General features: G+C 47.7%; 1 protein-coding gene across 3 annotated transcripts in view; it reads right to left on the bottom strand.

The window, feature by feature from the left end:
- The window catches only part of SNX29 (sorting nexin 29), a 566,190-nt gene that overhangs the window by 484,640 nt on the left and 66,422 nt on the right, over positions 1-15,128 (bottom strand). For all 3 annotated transcript variants that reach the window (XM_061152859.1, XM_061152861.1, XM_061152860.1), the window contains 4 exons: positions 12,449-12,629; positions 9,068-9,138; positions 7,222-7,470; positions 4,864-5,239 (listed from right to left, as the gene is read on the bottom strand). In XM_061152859.1, coding sequence (XP_061008842.1) covers positions 4,864-5,239; positions 7,222-7,470; positions 9,068-9,138; positions 12,449-12,629 — 877 coding nt within the window. The remainder of the gene's footprint in view (positions 1-4,863; positions 5,240-7,221; positions 7,471-9,067; positions 9,139-12,448; positions 12,630-15,128) is intronic.

Genomic DNA, 15,128 nt, shown 5'->3' with positions numbered 1-15,128 from the left:
ACATCCTGGAATGTGAAGTCAAGTGGGCCTTAGGAAGCATCACTATGAACAAAGCTAGTGGAGGTGGTAGGATTCCAGTTGAGCTATTTCAAATCCTAAAAGGTGATGCTGTTAAAGTGCTGCACTCAATATGTCAGCAAATTTGGAAAACTCAGCACTGGCCACAGGACTGGAAAAGGTCAGTTTTCATTCCAATCCCAAAGAAGGGCAGTGCCAAAGAATGTTCAAACCACCGCACAATAGCACACATCTCACAAACTAGCAAAGTAGTGCTCACAATTCTCTAAGCCAGGCTTCAGCAGTATGTGAACCATGAACTTCCAGATGTTCAGGCTGGATTTAGAAAAGGCAGAGGAACCAGAGATCAAATTGCCAACATCTGTTAGGTCATAGAAAAAGCAAGAGAGTTCCAGAAAAACATCTACTTTCTGCTTTATTGACTATGCCAAAGCCTTTGACTGTGTAGATCACAACAAATTGTGGAAAATTCTTCAAGAGATGGGAATACCAGACCACCTTATCTGCCTCCTGAGAAATCTGTATGCAGGTCAAGAAGCAACAGTTAGAACTGGACATGGAACAACGGACTGGTTTCAAATCAGGAAAGGAGTATGTCAAGTCTGTATATTGCTACCCTGCTTGTTTAACTTATATGCAGAGTACATCATGCGAAATGCCGGGCTGGATGAAGCACAAGCTAGAATCAAGATATTTGGTGGGAGAAATATCAATAACCTCAGATATGCAGTTGACACCACCCTTATGGCAGGAAAGCAAAGAAGAACTAAAAAGCCTCTTGATGAAAGTGAAAGAGGAGAGTGAAAAAGTTGGCTTAAAACTCAACATTTAGAAAACAAAGATCATGGCATCTGGTCCCATCACTTCGTGGCAAATAGATGGGGAAACAATGGAAAAGGTGACAGACTTTATTTCTCGAGCTCCAAAATCACTGAAGATGGTGACTGCAGCCATGAAATTAAAAGACACTTGCTCCCTGGAAGAAAAGCTATGACTAACCTAGACTGCAGAGACATTACTTTGCCGACAAAGGTCCATCTAGTCAAAGCTATGGTTTTTCCAGCAGTCATGTATGGATGTAAAAGTTAGACTATAAAGAAAGCTGAGCACTGAAGAACTGATGCTTTTGAACTGTAGTGTTGGAGAAGACTCGTGAGTTCCTTGGACTGCAAGATCAAACCAGTCAATCCTAAAGGAAATCAGTCCTGAATATTCACCAGAAGGACTGATGCTGAAGCTGAAGCTCCAATACTTTGGCCACCTGATGCAAAGAACTGACTCATTGGAAAAGACCCTGATGCTGGGAAAGATTGAAGGCAGGAGGAGAAGGGGACGACAGAAGATGAGATGGTTGGATGGCATCACTGACTCGATGGACATGAGTTTGTGCAAGCTTCGTGAGTTGGTGATGGACAAGGAAGCCTGGTGTGCTGCAGTCCCTGGGGTCGCAAAGAGTTGTACACAACTAAGCGACTGAACTGAACTGAATCACTTATAAATATTGAGGTGGGAGGCACAAGATCTTTCCTCAGTCATCCAAGAAGTGGCTTAATTGCCAGCACGTGGAGGTGTAACCCCAGTATTTGGCCAACAGCGCATCTATTAATAAAAATCAGAGCATTTGACTTTGCCAGAGGCCACTGCCACCCAGCACGTGCATCTCCTGGCCTGGCCCCTTTCCTCCCACAAACCTGGCCACGCTATTAAAGTCTAAAGTCCCAGCCCCTCCAGGTTCCTAGACCTTTCACATGAATCTAGCTTAGAAGCAAAATCAAAGCATTACTCAGTAGGCCATCTCATCACTGCTCTTTCCCCAAGATGCTCTGCAGGATGTTGGCTCGAGATCCCCTCTTTATGCCAGGGAGCAGCTGTCCATAGTCCACAGGAGGCCCAGCGGCCTCGGAGGGCCGAGCCTGTAAAGGTCAGCCTGCTCTGTTCTGTGTCTCACACATCACAATGCCGGTGGCTGCCCCAGCTCGCAAGCTGGCCTCCCCTCACTGGCGCTGGTCCAGCAGGAAGAGAAACGACTGTCTGAGGCCACAAAACCAACTCATGGAGTGATGCAACTCGGAGATGTGCTTACCTAGAGTGACAGAAAATGCAAATGGCATTTCCTAAAAGCCCCAGAGGAAGAACCATAGGCAGGTGTGATGGTTAACTTTATGTGTCAACTTGGCTAGGCCACGGTACCAAAATATTTGACCAAATGTTATTCTTGATGTCTCTGTGAAGGCATTTGGTTAGATGAGATTAAAATGTAAGTCAGGAGAGTGTGAGTAAAGCAGATCACCCTCCATAAGTCAGGGGGGCCTCACGTAATCAGTTAAAGGCCTCAGCGGAAAAACACACACGTTCTCCCCGCAAAGAAGAAATTCTGTCAGCAGACTATCTTCAGATTCGAACTGGAGTCCTCCCCTGGGCCTCCAGTTTGCAGGCCTACCTTGCAGATTTTAGACTTGTCAAGTTCCACAATCGCATGAGCCAACTTCTTAAAGTAAATCTCTATAGATACATACATACATATTCTTAAAGTAAATCTCTGTAGATACATACATACATACATACACATGCAGAAACACACACACATACACTATCAGTTCTGTTTCTCTGGAGAACTCTAACAGCATGGGTCACAAGACTGGATCCAGGTACAAAATCATCCATACCCAGTGAGCAAGAACAATGACACAGGGGGACTTCCCCAGGAGGAAAAGACCTTGGGCAGAAAGAAAAATGGAGCCAGTGCAATCTAACCTTAATCCTGGTTTTGCTCATTGCTTTGACAAATCTCAACTCTCTGCATTAAAGAATCTGGTTCTTTCATCCATCAAGTGGGGTGACACCCACAAACCCCCAGAGATTACTCTAAGTATTAGGATACAGTGTGTCTGCAGCCTTCGACGTCTGGCCTGTCCTAGATGATATGGAGCCAACGCTACTATCGTGAGCATCCACGTGAATGGGGATGAGAGTAAAAATAAAAGACAAAAACAGGCAGAGTCTCACAAGAAAGAAAAAACACTCTGACTTAACACGTGGAGATGCCAAGCTTAGGACACTGGAGGCGCACTTGGCCTCTTCGGCGCCCCATGGGGTCTCGGCTTCTTCACTGGACACTTTCGCGGGCCGGTTTTGAAGACAGCCGTGACTAGGGTGGCACTTCACACTCCAGAGCTCAGGTGAAGAAGCCACTAGTTGATTCAGCATCAAGAGTAAGAGCAGGACTTCCCTGGTGGTTCAGTGGTTAAAAGTCCACCTGTCAATGCAGGCAACACGGGTTCGATCCCTGGTCCGGGAAGATTCCACAAGCCACGGGGCAGCTAAGCCCATGCATCACAACTACAGAGCCCACTCTCTAGAGCCCATGCTTTGCAAAAGAGAAGGCACCACAATGAGAAGCCTGTGCACCGCAAGTGAGAGCAGTCCCCGTTCTCTGCAACTGGAGAAAAGCCCTCACAGTAATGAAGACCCAGCGCAGTCAAGAATGAATGAATGAATTTTTTTAAAAAGGGTAAGAACAAGGACCACAGCGGTTACAGCCCCACAGCAGCGGGGCTGTCTTTCTCAACATGCCAGCACCAATGCCCAAGGCATCACACGCAGGGTCCCAGTGACTGGACAACTCTGCAAAGCACGTGCTGCTGTTTTCTCAGATCTCAGGGGAGGCCTGAGGCTCTGGGAGGTGAAGAAACTCGTCTGTCCTAGTCTAAACTAAGCCACGGAGCTAGTAAATGAGAGCCCGGGTTGTCAAGATTCTAAGGTTCAATCTCCTAACTTTGCTTTTCTGCTTCACAGGTTCACCTGCATCAAGCCCCTCTCGAAGGTATAAACATACTACAGCTCCAGTGTTAAGGTGATAAGTGCAGGCAAGTTACCCTGCGGATAAACACAGAAATTACCAGCCGGAGACTGTTCTCTAGAACACCTTGCCTCTCTCCTGAACTTCCTGGGCTGGTGGCAAGTTAAGACATGTGAGCAAAATTCAAGGAATAAAATGAAAGACCTAAACACAAAGCAAGAATTTCAGGTCATACATCTTGACACCAATGCTGCAATAAGTACCGTCCAACAATATATATGTTCCCTCCACTTAGTTCTCAGGCACAAACTCATGCTCCTTCCCCCGAAATCAAGATCTGAATAATGAAAGATGCCGCAAACAAATACAAAACTTGCAGTCTAACGTCACCCAAAACTGCAGAAAGAGCCAGCAGCCTGTGTACCACCCATTTTTTTTTTTTTTAACATTTTTTAAGGTTTGCTTTTTTCTTTTAATGTGCATCTTTCTTTAACTTATTTATCTGGCTATGCTGGGTCTTCATTGCTGCGTGGGCTTTTTCTCTAGTTGTAGCAAGTAGGGGCTACTCTTTACTGTCTCTAGTTGTGGTGCGTGGGCTTCTCATTGCAGTGGCTTCTCTTGTAGCAGAGCACGGGCTCTAGGGTGTGCAGGCTTTAGTAGCTGTAGCCCAAGGGCTCAGCAGCCAGCAGCTCAGCTGCAACTAGCAGCTCTCGGGCTCCAGAGCGCAGGTTCAGCAGTTGTGGTACACGGGCTAAGCTGCTCCGAGCCATGTGAAGTCCTCCCAGACCAGGGATCGAACCCGTGTAACCTGCGCTGGCAGGCAGATTTCTGAGATGTGGACCATTTTTAAAGTCTTTATTGAATTTCTCACAATATTGCTTCTGTTTTGCATGTTTTGGTTTTTTGATCTTGGGGCATGTGGGATCTCAGCTCCCTGACCAAGGATCGAACCCACACCTCCTGCACTGGAAGGTGAAGTCTTAACTGCTGGACCACCCGGGACGTCCCTTACTACCCTTTCGTAGAAGCTCTCGGGTGGAACTTACTTCTCTGGCGACTCCGAGTGGCCTGGGCGCTTCCTTCCTGGCGTGCTCCCGTACACGTCGTCCTCGTTCTCGTCCACGTCTTCATCATCGATGCTTTTCACATCCAGCTTCTGGTACCCAAACTCCCCGTTCAGAGACAGAGAATCGATTTTCCAAGAGTTGCTACCCTGACTTCCGTTAGAATTTGGCCCAAAGGGGCTTTCGAAGGCTGACATGATATTGATCGAGGATCGGTCAGAGTTCTCCTCCGAGCTCTCCCCTGCCCCGGGGATCTTCTTAAAAACATCCCCGGGGCTCTGCTCATCTTCCTCGTCATCAAACGAGATGATGTTGGTCACCTTCTTTTTCTTCTTCCGCTCCCTTTTACATTTGGCATCTGGCAAAAGATATGAGATAAGAAAAAGCAGGCAAGAAAAAGCGATGATCAACTCATCCTGCCTCTAGACTGTGGAAAATCTCTTACTATTCTACTCAAAAATAAACTGAAGATAAACTCAGATCCTTTTTTCAACCCTTGAAGGGGGAGAAAAAAAAAATCTGTCTATGCGAAACCGAGCAAAATGGATGCGGGTCTCTACTTCTGCTTTGAAATATGTCACAGAGCACACATTACAATCACTCCTTCTAAGCAATCTTTCCAAGCACTTTGATTCAAAAGATGAATCATTACTGAAATGATTTTTACCCTTTCACTTTGGAAAACACTCTCATGGCTGGGAGATGAGACCAAGAAAATCAGTTTAGGGATTGTAACTGATTGTTCAACAGCCACAATTCCTCCCAACCCTGCAAGGTGCCTCTTTTCAGTAGGACTGCTCCCATCATGGGTGGTGCCTATTTCTCCACCCTCCTGAATCTAGGCCAGCTTAGTGCTCTGCTTTTAAGAACAGAATGTGGCAGAAATAACAAATGTGTGAGTTCTAGAGCCCAGGAGTTACCTCATGGAGTACTGCCCTGAAACTACCACAGAGGAAGGCAGTCTAACTTACTGCAGGATGAGAGGCCAACGTAGGGGAAACCGAGATGCCCCAGCCAAGAGCCAGCACCAACTCCAGATGCGTGAGTGGGGCCACCTTGGGCCTTCCAGCTCAGTCACCAGCTGAATGCAGCCCCATGAGGGAGCCCAGGTGAAACCAGAAGAACCATCCCGCCAACCCACAGACTCACAAAAAAGGAATAAATTGAGGTTGTCTGTTTTAAGCTACTACATTCTGAAGCTGTTTGTTACACAGCAAAGACAAACGGAAACAGAAGTCAAGACTGCCTTGTCGCCTAGCACCTAGGTGAGCCAACTTCTTCACTCATCTTAATCACCAACCTTGGGTGTGAAGCACTTTGGAGCCAATTGCAAAAAGACAGATCCACCCACTAAGGTGTGACATGGGGATACATCACCACCAGTGTATCGCAACTTAGAGACAATGTCAAAAGCAGGGTTCCCAAAATGGATGGAAAAGATACTCCTTTGGGTGTACAAATCCCAGCATCTCTGGTACAGTCATCAACAGTCCATGTCGTTTGCATGAGGTCTCTGCTCAAGGAGAGAGTGGGCCCTCCTGGTGGTCCAGTGGTTAAGACTCTGCACTTCCAATGCAGGGGGCACAGGTTCAATCCCTGGTCAAGGAACTAAGACCCCACATGCCCTGAGGCACAGCCAAAAAGTTTTTTAATAATTTAAAAAAAAATGGAGAAGGCAAGACAGATAAAGCCAGTGTAAACTAAAGACTTCACAGAATTCTGAGCTTCCCCATCATTAATAACTCCAAAGGGTGGACCATGATTACTGCCTTATTTAAGGGATTTGAGAATACCAGGATTAAGCCCTTATACCCAAAATTTCCTATTTTGCTGTTTCAACATTCTGGATGTGCCAGAAGGTTCAAGGGGGCACTGTAAAACTTCTTACGAAATTAATCAGAACTGAATCCACTTCCTTTGCCTACCCAGAGCCTAGACTCAAAACCGACCATCTCCTCTCTTTCCGTGGCCTCCACTTAAACGTCACCCCCCCTTAACAGTCTATATTCTCCAGAGCACACTAGGCTGGGCTTTCATCCCACTGATCAGAAGGATGATTAAACGAATGAATGGATGACAGGATGAAGGAATGAAGGGCAACCTCCTCTGGCTTCACGTGACCATCACGCCCTCCCTCTCGGCTTGCCCTGACTGAGCTGTTGGCTTGGCTACCCTGTCATCTTCATGTCCCAGGAAGCCTCTCAGCACCCTTTCGGAGTGAATAAGAGTAAGACAGACAGACAGAAATGTGAGCTGAAAATACCAGTGCATCGGATTTCGCTTCCCTGGGTGCCCCCATCCGTCACCCCGCCCGACCCCGGTCCCCGCATCCTCTCTCACCGGCACTGACATGCTTGGACACCACAGGCAGGGGGTCGGTCTCCTGCTCAGCTCTGCTGAGGATGGAGACTGCCGAGGACGCTGTGATCTCCCTGAAAAGGCTGCTCACTCCTTGCGTGGACTCCTTCAGCAAGGAGGTCACATTCTGCGTGGATTCCTTCAAGAGGTCCGAGACGGTGGGAGCAAACTTACTCTGCCCGTTTAAGTCCTTGTTGTCGATGTTAATTGCGAAGAGTATGGAGTTCAGACCTACCCCCCGAAAATGGAAAAGTCTGGAGTGTTTGCTGTTCAACAGTCACACTTCCAACACAATAAACAAGCTGCGATGTTAGAGGACATAAGAGGGTACACACTCATCTCAAACGGTGACTTAAAAAAAAACAAACAACTCCCACAAAACTGGGGTCAGGGGACACCGCTATCATGGGAGTTAAGTCTTCCAAAGTCTTCCCCTATTTGTCAGGAAGACAAACGCAAATAAGAAGTCAGTCATGGGGAGGGGAAGGCTTAAGTTCTGGGGTCAGACTGCCTGGGCTGAGCCCCAGCAGGGCCACTCAGTAGCTCTGAGACCTTGGTCAAGCCATCCATGACCTCTCTGAGCTTCAGTTTCCTTATCTATAAAAGAGGGACAACAGCCTCTCTTACAGGGTATTAAAGACCATCACCCACCAAAATCAGCTTGGTAAGCAATCAAAAAATGACATATACACACTATTGTGCAAAATAGGTAATTAGCAGGAAGCTGCTATATAACACAGGGAGCCCAGCCTAACATTCTGCGATGACCTAGGGGAGTGGGGTAGGAGGGGGGATGGAGGATCGAGAGGGAGTGAGTGAGTGACAGTCACTCAGCCGTGTCCTGCTCTCTGCGACCCCATGGACTGTAGCCCACCAGACTCCTCTGTCCATGGAATTCTCCAGGCAAGAATACTGGAGTGGGTTGCCATTTCCTTCTCCAATCAAGAGAGAGAGGATAAATAAAATTATGGCTGATTCGTGCTGTCATATGGCAGAAACCAATACAACACTGTAAAGCAATTATCCTTCAATGAAAAGGAAAAAAAAACATGCACCAATATCATGTCCATTATACCTTCAGGCAAAAACGTGCACTGGTCTCCTACGGCCTATGTACAACATCATGGTCATCTGACTTTTCCTCATCAATGGACAAGCCTAATGTAACTCCGTAGGTGGGACTCAGTGAAAACTTTCAGGAAAGAGAGAAAGAGGAGGCCACAAAGGATTTGGAAGAAAGAAGCAAGGTACCCACTTGGGTTGCATTCACCCTTTGAGTGAGAGTCAAACTTTAGACAATTTAACAATTCATCAACTAGCACCAAGGCAAGACTTTCACCAGGACAAATCAGATACTGACTCTCTTATCTGATTCGTTCACAACCCTATCAAGCTGACTACAGTGCCATCAGGATTCCCACCTGGCAGAAGAGGAAGGTAATGGTAAAAAAAACTCACCAGATCTGCCTCAGGCCACTTGCCAGAGGGAGGGAGAGCCAGGCTTCCAAGACTTGTCTCCTCCCTCCACCCCCACCCCCGCTCCTGTTCCCTGGATCTTTATCTCACACTTGCAAAGCCTCAACCAAAACCCCGCAACCCCATGCTTTCCCAGCCAGGGTATCACAATTCTAGATAAATGGACTCAGTGTTCATTGCCACTAAAGGAAGGATAGTGGCGAGTGATGAGTGGCCCTTTCATTCAGTGAGGGACGGGAGAACCCACAGCACCCCATGGAGTTACACATCCACTCTCAGGCAGCTCCTCTGCTCACCAAGCTTCAGAGGACCCCCTGCCTCCCACCCCTGGCCCTGGCCCTGGCCAGCTTACCAGCTGCCATGGTGGGAAGCATGCTAGACCTTTCTTCATCCATGACAAAAGCCCAGTCTTCATAAAACGTGCTGCAAATGGAAAAGAGAGGGGGAATGCTCTAAACCGTTGTTCTCAGCATCCGTTAGCCAGACAATTCCTTCATATGGCTCCCTGGAAAGTTCATGCCTGTCCATGCCAAAGTGGCCACGCAAGGTCTCTGCTGCGCTGGGTCTTCTGGTTATAAAGGATTGAACACATATATCCTACAACTTCCTCATCGGTCCCCTGAGATCATTAGAGCCTGAGAGTACCAAGATAGGCATGAGATGGAAACGCACTACTTATGAAGCAGAAAAGGAAAAGGGGACAAACAGTGGTGACTTTCACTCAAGCAACGTTTCTAAGAAATAGACAGGAAATCCAAGCCAGCCCACAGGGAACCCCTGAGTGGACTCATACAAGAAGAGACAATTTCAGAACAAAATTTTAGTTCCCTGGGCCCTTCAACCAAGGCATCTGTATGTAACACCAGTTTGGGCAACAGCCTCAAAAGCCCAAATTACCTCCTGGAATGGGCTGGGAAGCTAAAAAAGCCCACAGATCTAAATGGCAGTTGTAGAGGAGGGGACCAGAAGGCCAATCAGTCACTCCATTATCCAAGGTCATTTGGCAATAAATCGTACAGCCTGGGCTCAAAGGCAGCTCTCCCAGCCCCACGGCCCAGCTCTTTAGCAGACCCCCAGCTAAGAAATAACAAGTAAATATCCTCATCTCTGACTTCCCCACCAGGTCAGAGAACTCTAAACTAACGAAGTCAAAATTCAATTTCACTGAAGCACGGTCAGCGATGGGTGACCTGGAGTTCAGCTAAAGACCAGATACATAGCTGCTGAAGTGACTGAATATAACCAACAGGAAGAGAAAAGACAGACATCATTGTCAACATACTTAACCCAGCAAAGAAGTCAGTGGAAGCACAGACTGTATCTTCAAGCTGGCAGTGCAGGCAGACCTCTGATCCCTCAAACTGTGATTCTTTACAGACTGGAGCCAGTTTTCTTGCACGTAAATGAATTTGGTGTTCCCACACTGAATTAGAGGGGCTAGTGATTCAGCGAAGTACAACGGTGAGTCTTAACAGCTGATTGCCTTCTATTGCTCACTGTTACACTCAATCGTGACACTGAGCGTATGGCTCTGAAGGACACACCTGTCCCTTGGTGTCCATGGGGGACTGGCTCTAGGACCCACTACGGATACCAAAGCTGAGGATGCTTACATACAAGAGCATAGTACAGGTAACCCTCCAAATCTACAAATTCTGCCACCGTGGGTTCAACCAATCACAGACCATAAACACAGCACTCAATCAATCCACGGCTGGTTGAGTCCACAGATGCAGAAGCTGGGGATACAGACAACAGATGGCACTTGTAAATAATCTGCTGGAAAGAGCTTCGCATTAAAAAAAAAAACAAAAAAACTACTGTTAAGAAACATGAGTTGTTGTTTAGTTGCTTAGTCATGTCTGACTCTTTTGCGACCCCGTGGATTATATGCAGCCCACCAGGCTCCTCTGTCCGTGGGATTTCCCAGGCAAGAATACTGGAGTGGGTTGCCATTTCCTTCTTCGGGGATCTTCCTGATCCAGTGATTGAACCCGCCTCTCCTGCATTGGCAGGTGGATTCTTTACCACTGAGCCACCAGGGAAGCAAGAAACATGAGTGTGTTTTCTTTAGTGAAAGTTGGTTAATGCTCAAAGGTACCTGCAGAATTGCACAGCCTCCCAACTCAGACATGAGTAGTCCTAGGCAGCATGTGGGTACCGCTGTCTCCCGTGTTCCTGGTCCCCATCCCTCCCATTTCATACCTACAGGGTCTGAACACACAGCTGGACAAGCTATATCACAGGCCACATCAAATAAGAGAACTTGGGGTATCTCTGACAGCCTTAGTGCACAAGCCTGGAACACCTAACACTGAACACCAGAACACCTAAACTATTGGAAGAAAGGCCACCTCAAGCAGCAAAAGAAACAGCAGAGGAGACCTGAGCCAGGGAACACACAGCAAGATATGAAATCACTGGAATGTATCACAGCACTGATGAAATAAATGCCAGCCTATTGAATTAAGTGGCATTTCACTGTTAAGGATCTGGGCACTGCTGACATGGAAGTTATTCAAGGGACAGGGGCAGAATTGATCACTGTCTCTTTGTACCATCAGGTGACACAAAATGACATGTCTAGTCCACCCTTCTCAGAGGGAAAATAACAGCAAGAGAGGAAGGGAGGGAGAAAGAGAGACAGGGAAGGAGAAGGAGAGAGAGGGAGACAGAGACAGAAGTCATAAACGTCAGCACACAAGCACAATGACAGGAAAACACACCGACACGCTCGCAGAGCTATGTCTATGCAGGTTACAAGTGATTTCAGTCTTGTCCCAGCAGGTTCTACAGCATCCATCAAATGTTTCTGAAGGGAAGGTGGCTGACTGTACAATCACTGATACATATTCAGTACCTTTTCCCTATCGCTGTGGAATAAACCCCATCTCGCCCACCCTGCTAAGCTTACCCATGGTGGTGTGACTTGCTGGTCAACAAAATATGCATGGAAGTGAAGCTTGGAGGGCCAGTGTTTTCCTTAGCCAGAGCCCCCTGTCTGCAGTGGCAATCCAGAAAGCATATGCAGAGATGCACCTCTGTCAGCCTGGGTCTCTGAGATGAGACCCTCAACCCATGACAGACACACAGCAGGTGGGAGACACGCACTTGGTGGTCTCAAGCCACTGAGGCTTCCAAGATGCTTGTTACAGCAGTGCAACCTTGCCTATACTAACTGACAGAATAAACTTTATGATCAAGAAAAAAAGAAAACAAAAGGATGGGAGGGGTTGTTTTTAATAACAAATGACTTCTCTCCTCAACTTAAAACTCCCCTATTACTTTCCATCAGTTTGAGATCGACAAACCTCTAAAAAAAAAAAAAAAAAGCCAGAAGAACCATCCAGTACCCAGTGTACAAGGAGATACACAGCAAGAAACAGGGGACTGAACACCCAACATCTAAAGAGCAAGAAATTTTGGATCTGAAAGAAACCAAGGTTAAAAATTCTGCCAAGAGGGGCACATGTTGTGTCCTAAGACAACAGCTCACTCCACACCCCAGGCCTTAGTAATAACAGGCATCTATTGAGTGCCTGCTGCATGCAGTTGCGACGTGGAGGGAGCCCGACAGGCATCTTCACTTGGTCTCCAGTGGACTGTGCCCACGGCCCAGCCAGACAAGCTGGGGCTGGAAGAGGGGAACCCGGCCATCCCGGATGCAGGCGGGCAGATCCTGCGATGGCCACCCTCCGCCCGGACGCACCCACTCCGCCGCCCCGCCGGGTACCTGAGCCGGCCGCGGTCGGCCAGGAGCATGTGCAGGTAGCGCTCGAGGGAGTTCTCGTTGAGGGCGCAGCGCAGCCAGGCGCGGCCGCGGCCCACGTCCGAGGCGATGTGGCGCAGGGCGTAGAAGCGCTGTAGCTCGTGCTTGCTGAGCACCTCCTTCACGTAGAACCAGAACACGGGCTCTGTGGAGACAGGGGGCCACGCCGTGGGGCGCACATCACGTGCAGAGGAGCATCCAGGGGCGGTGTTGATGGAGGTACAAGAGGTACTTCTCAGCACGGAAAAGGAAGATACCGGAGAGTATACCCAAAATAAACATGACCCCCACCGCCCACAGTCCAGTGGTTTGGACTCAGGGCTCTCACTGCCATGGGCCTGGGTTCAATCCCTGGTCAGGAAACTAAGATCCCACAAGCTGCTTGGTGCAGGAAAAAAAAAAAAAAAAGACCCTCCCATCCACCATCCAGAGGTGATCACTGTTAACATTTTCAAATCAATCTCTTTGCCTGCACTTTGCTTCTTTCCACAAAACTCACATCTGTGATAGTTGAATCATGACCCCCAAAGATAACCACATCATAAGCCCTGGAATCTGGACATCTTACCTTACACGGCACAAGGGCCTCTGTAGCTGTGACTAAATTCAGGATCTTGAGACGGGGTGATTACCCCATCTCTCTGGGCCTGACATAACCACAGGATTCTTTAAAAGAGGTAGGGGGACACTATGGAAAACAGTGTGGAGATTTCTTAAAAAACTGGAAATAGAACTGCCATAGGACCCAGCAATCCCACTTCTGGGCATACACACTGAGGAAACCAGATCTGAAAGAGACACGTGCACCCCAATGTTCATCGCAGCACTGTTTATAATAGCCAGGACATGGAAGCAACCTAGATGCCCATCAGCAGATGAATGGATAAGGAAGCTGTGGTACATATACACCATGGAATATTACTCAGCCGTTAAAAAGAATTCATTTGAATCAGTTCTGATGAGATGGATGAAACTGGAGCCCATTATACAGAGTGAAGTAAGCCAGAAAGATAAACACCAATACAGTATACTAATGCATATATATGGAATTTAGAAAGATGGTGACGATAACCCTATATGCAAGACAGAAAAAGAGACACAGATGTACAGAACAGACTTTTGAACTCTGTGGGAGAAGATGAGGGTGGGATGTTTCAAAAGAATACAGCATGTATATTATCAAGGGTGAAACAGATCACCAGCCCAGGTGGGATGCATGAGACAAGTGCTCGGGCCTGGTGCACTGGGAAGACCCAGAGGAATTGGGTGGAGAGGGAGGTGGGAAGGGGGATCGGGATGGGGAATACGTGTAAATCTATGGCTGATTCATATCAATGTATGACAAAACCCACTGAAATGTTGTGAAGTAATTAGAGAAATAAAAGAAAAAAGAAAAAAAAGAGGTAGGGGGAGGGCTTCCCTGGTGGCTCAGTGGTAAAGAAGCCACCTGCCAATCAATGCAGGAGACATGGGTTGGATCCCTAGTCCGGGAAGATCCCACAGGCCTTGGAGCAACTAAGCCCATGCGCCTCAATCATTGAGCCTGTGCTCTAGAGCCTGGGAACCAAAACCAATGAACCCACATGCTTCAGCTACTGAAGGCCACTCACCCTAGAGCCCGTGCTCCCCGACAAAAGAACCCACGGCAATGAGAAGCCCGTGCACCACAACTACTGAGCCTGTGTTCTAGAGCCCAGGAGCCAGAGCCAGAGCACCCACCGCAATGAGAAGCCCATGCACCACACGAAGAGTAGCCCCTGCTCTCCACAACTGGAGAAAGCCTGTGCGCGGCAACGAAGACCCAGCACAGCCAAAAATAAAAGGAAATAATAAAATTTTTACAAAAAAGAGGGACGAGGAGGAGATCTGAGGCAGAAGGGAAGGCAGAGGCATGACTAGGGAAGCAGAGCCTGGAGTGATGCGGCCACAGCCAAGGAATGCTGCAAACTGCTAGAAGCCACCAGAAGCTGCCAGAAGCCAGAAGAGGCAAGGAACAGATCCTGCCCGGGAGCCTCCAGAAGGCACCAGCCCTGCCATCACCTTGCCTTTAGCCCAGTGAGACTGACTCTGGACTTCTGTCCTCCATAAATGTAGGAAAATTAATTTGTGTTGTTGTAAGCCACAAAGTTTGCAATGATTTGTTAGAGCAGCAGTAAGAAATAAATATATCATCATACTGTGTGTTGTATATGTATGTGTGTCTGCGCTCAGTCACTTCAGTCGTGTCTGACTCTCTGTGACCCTATGGACTGTAGCTCGCCAGGCTCCTCTGTCCATGGGATTCTCCAGCAAGAATACTGGAATGGGTTGCCATGCCCTCCTCCAGGGGACACGTGTACATTTACACACACACACACATATATACACACCACACATACGTAGCTTTGTATCTGGACTTGTTTCTTTCCTTGTCTAGACCATGGACATTTTCTCCATGACATTTAAAGATCTTTGGAGACGTGATTTTCGGTGGCTCCACAGTTAAATGCAGTTTATTTCCTGACTGCGGGGAACAGAACACAATGCCGATTTTCCCCGTGCAGTGCTTTAAACATCCCTCTGCATAACTAACCGTCCTCGTTTCTAGTTCCTTTGGGGAGATTTCTGTATGTCTAACAATAGGAACAGATTTAAGGCTTTAAGG

This window comes from Dama dama, chromosome 10 (assembly GCF_033118175.1).
Source record: "Dama dama isolate Ldn47 chromosome 10, ASM3311817v1, whole genome shotgun sequence".
Lineage (NCBI taxonomy): Eukaryota > Metazoa > Chordata > Mammalia > Artiodactyla > Cervidae > Dama > Dama dama.
Note: the sequence above shows the minus strand (reverse complement) of the source record. Positions and strands in the feature narration are given on the sequence as shown.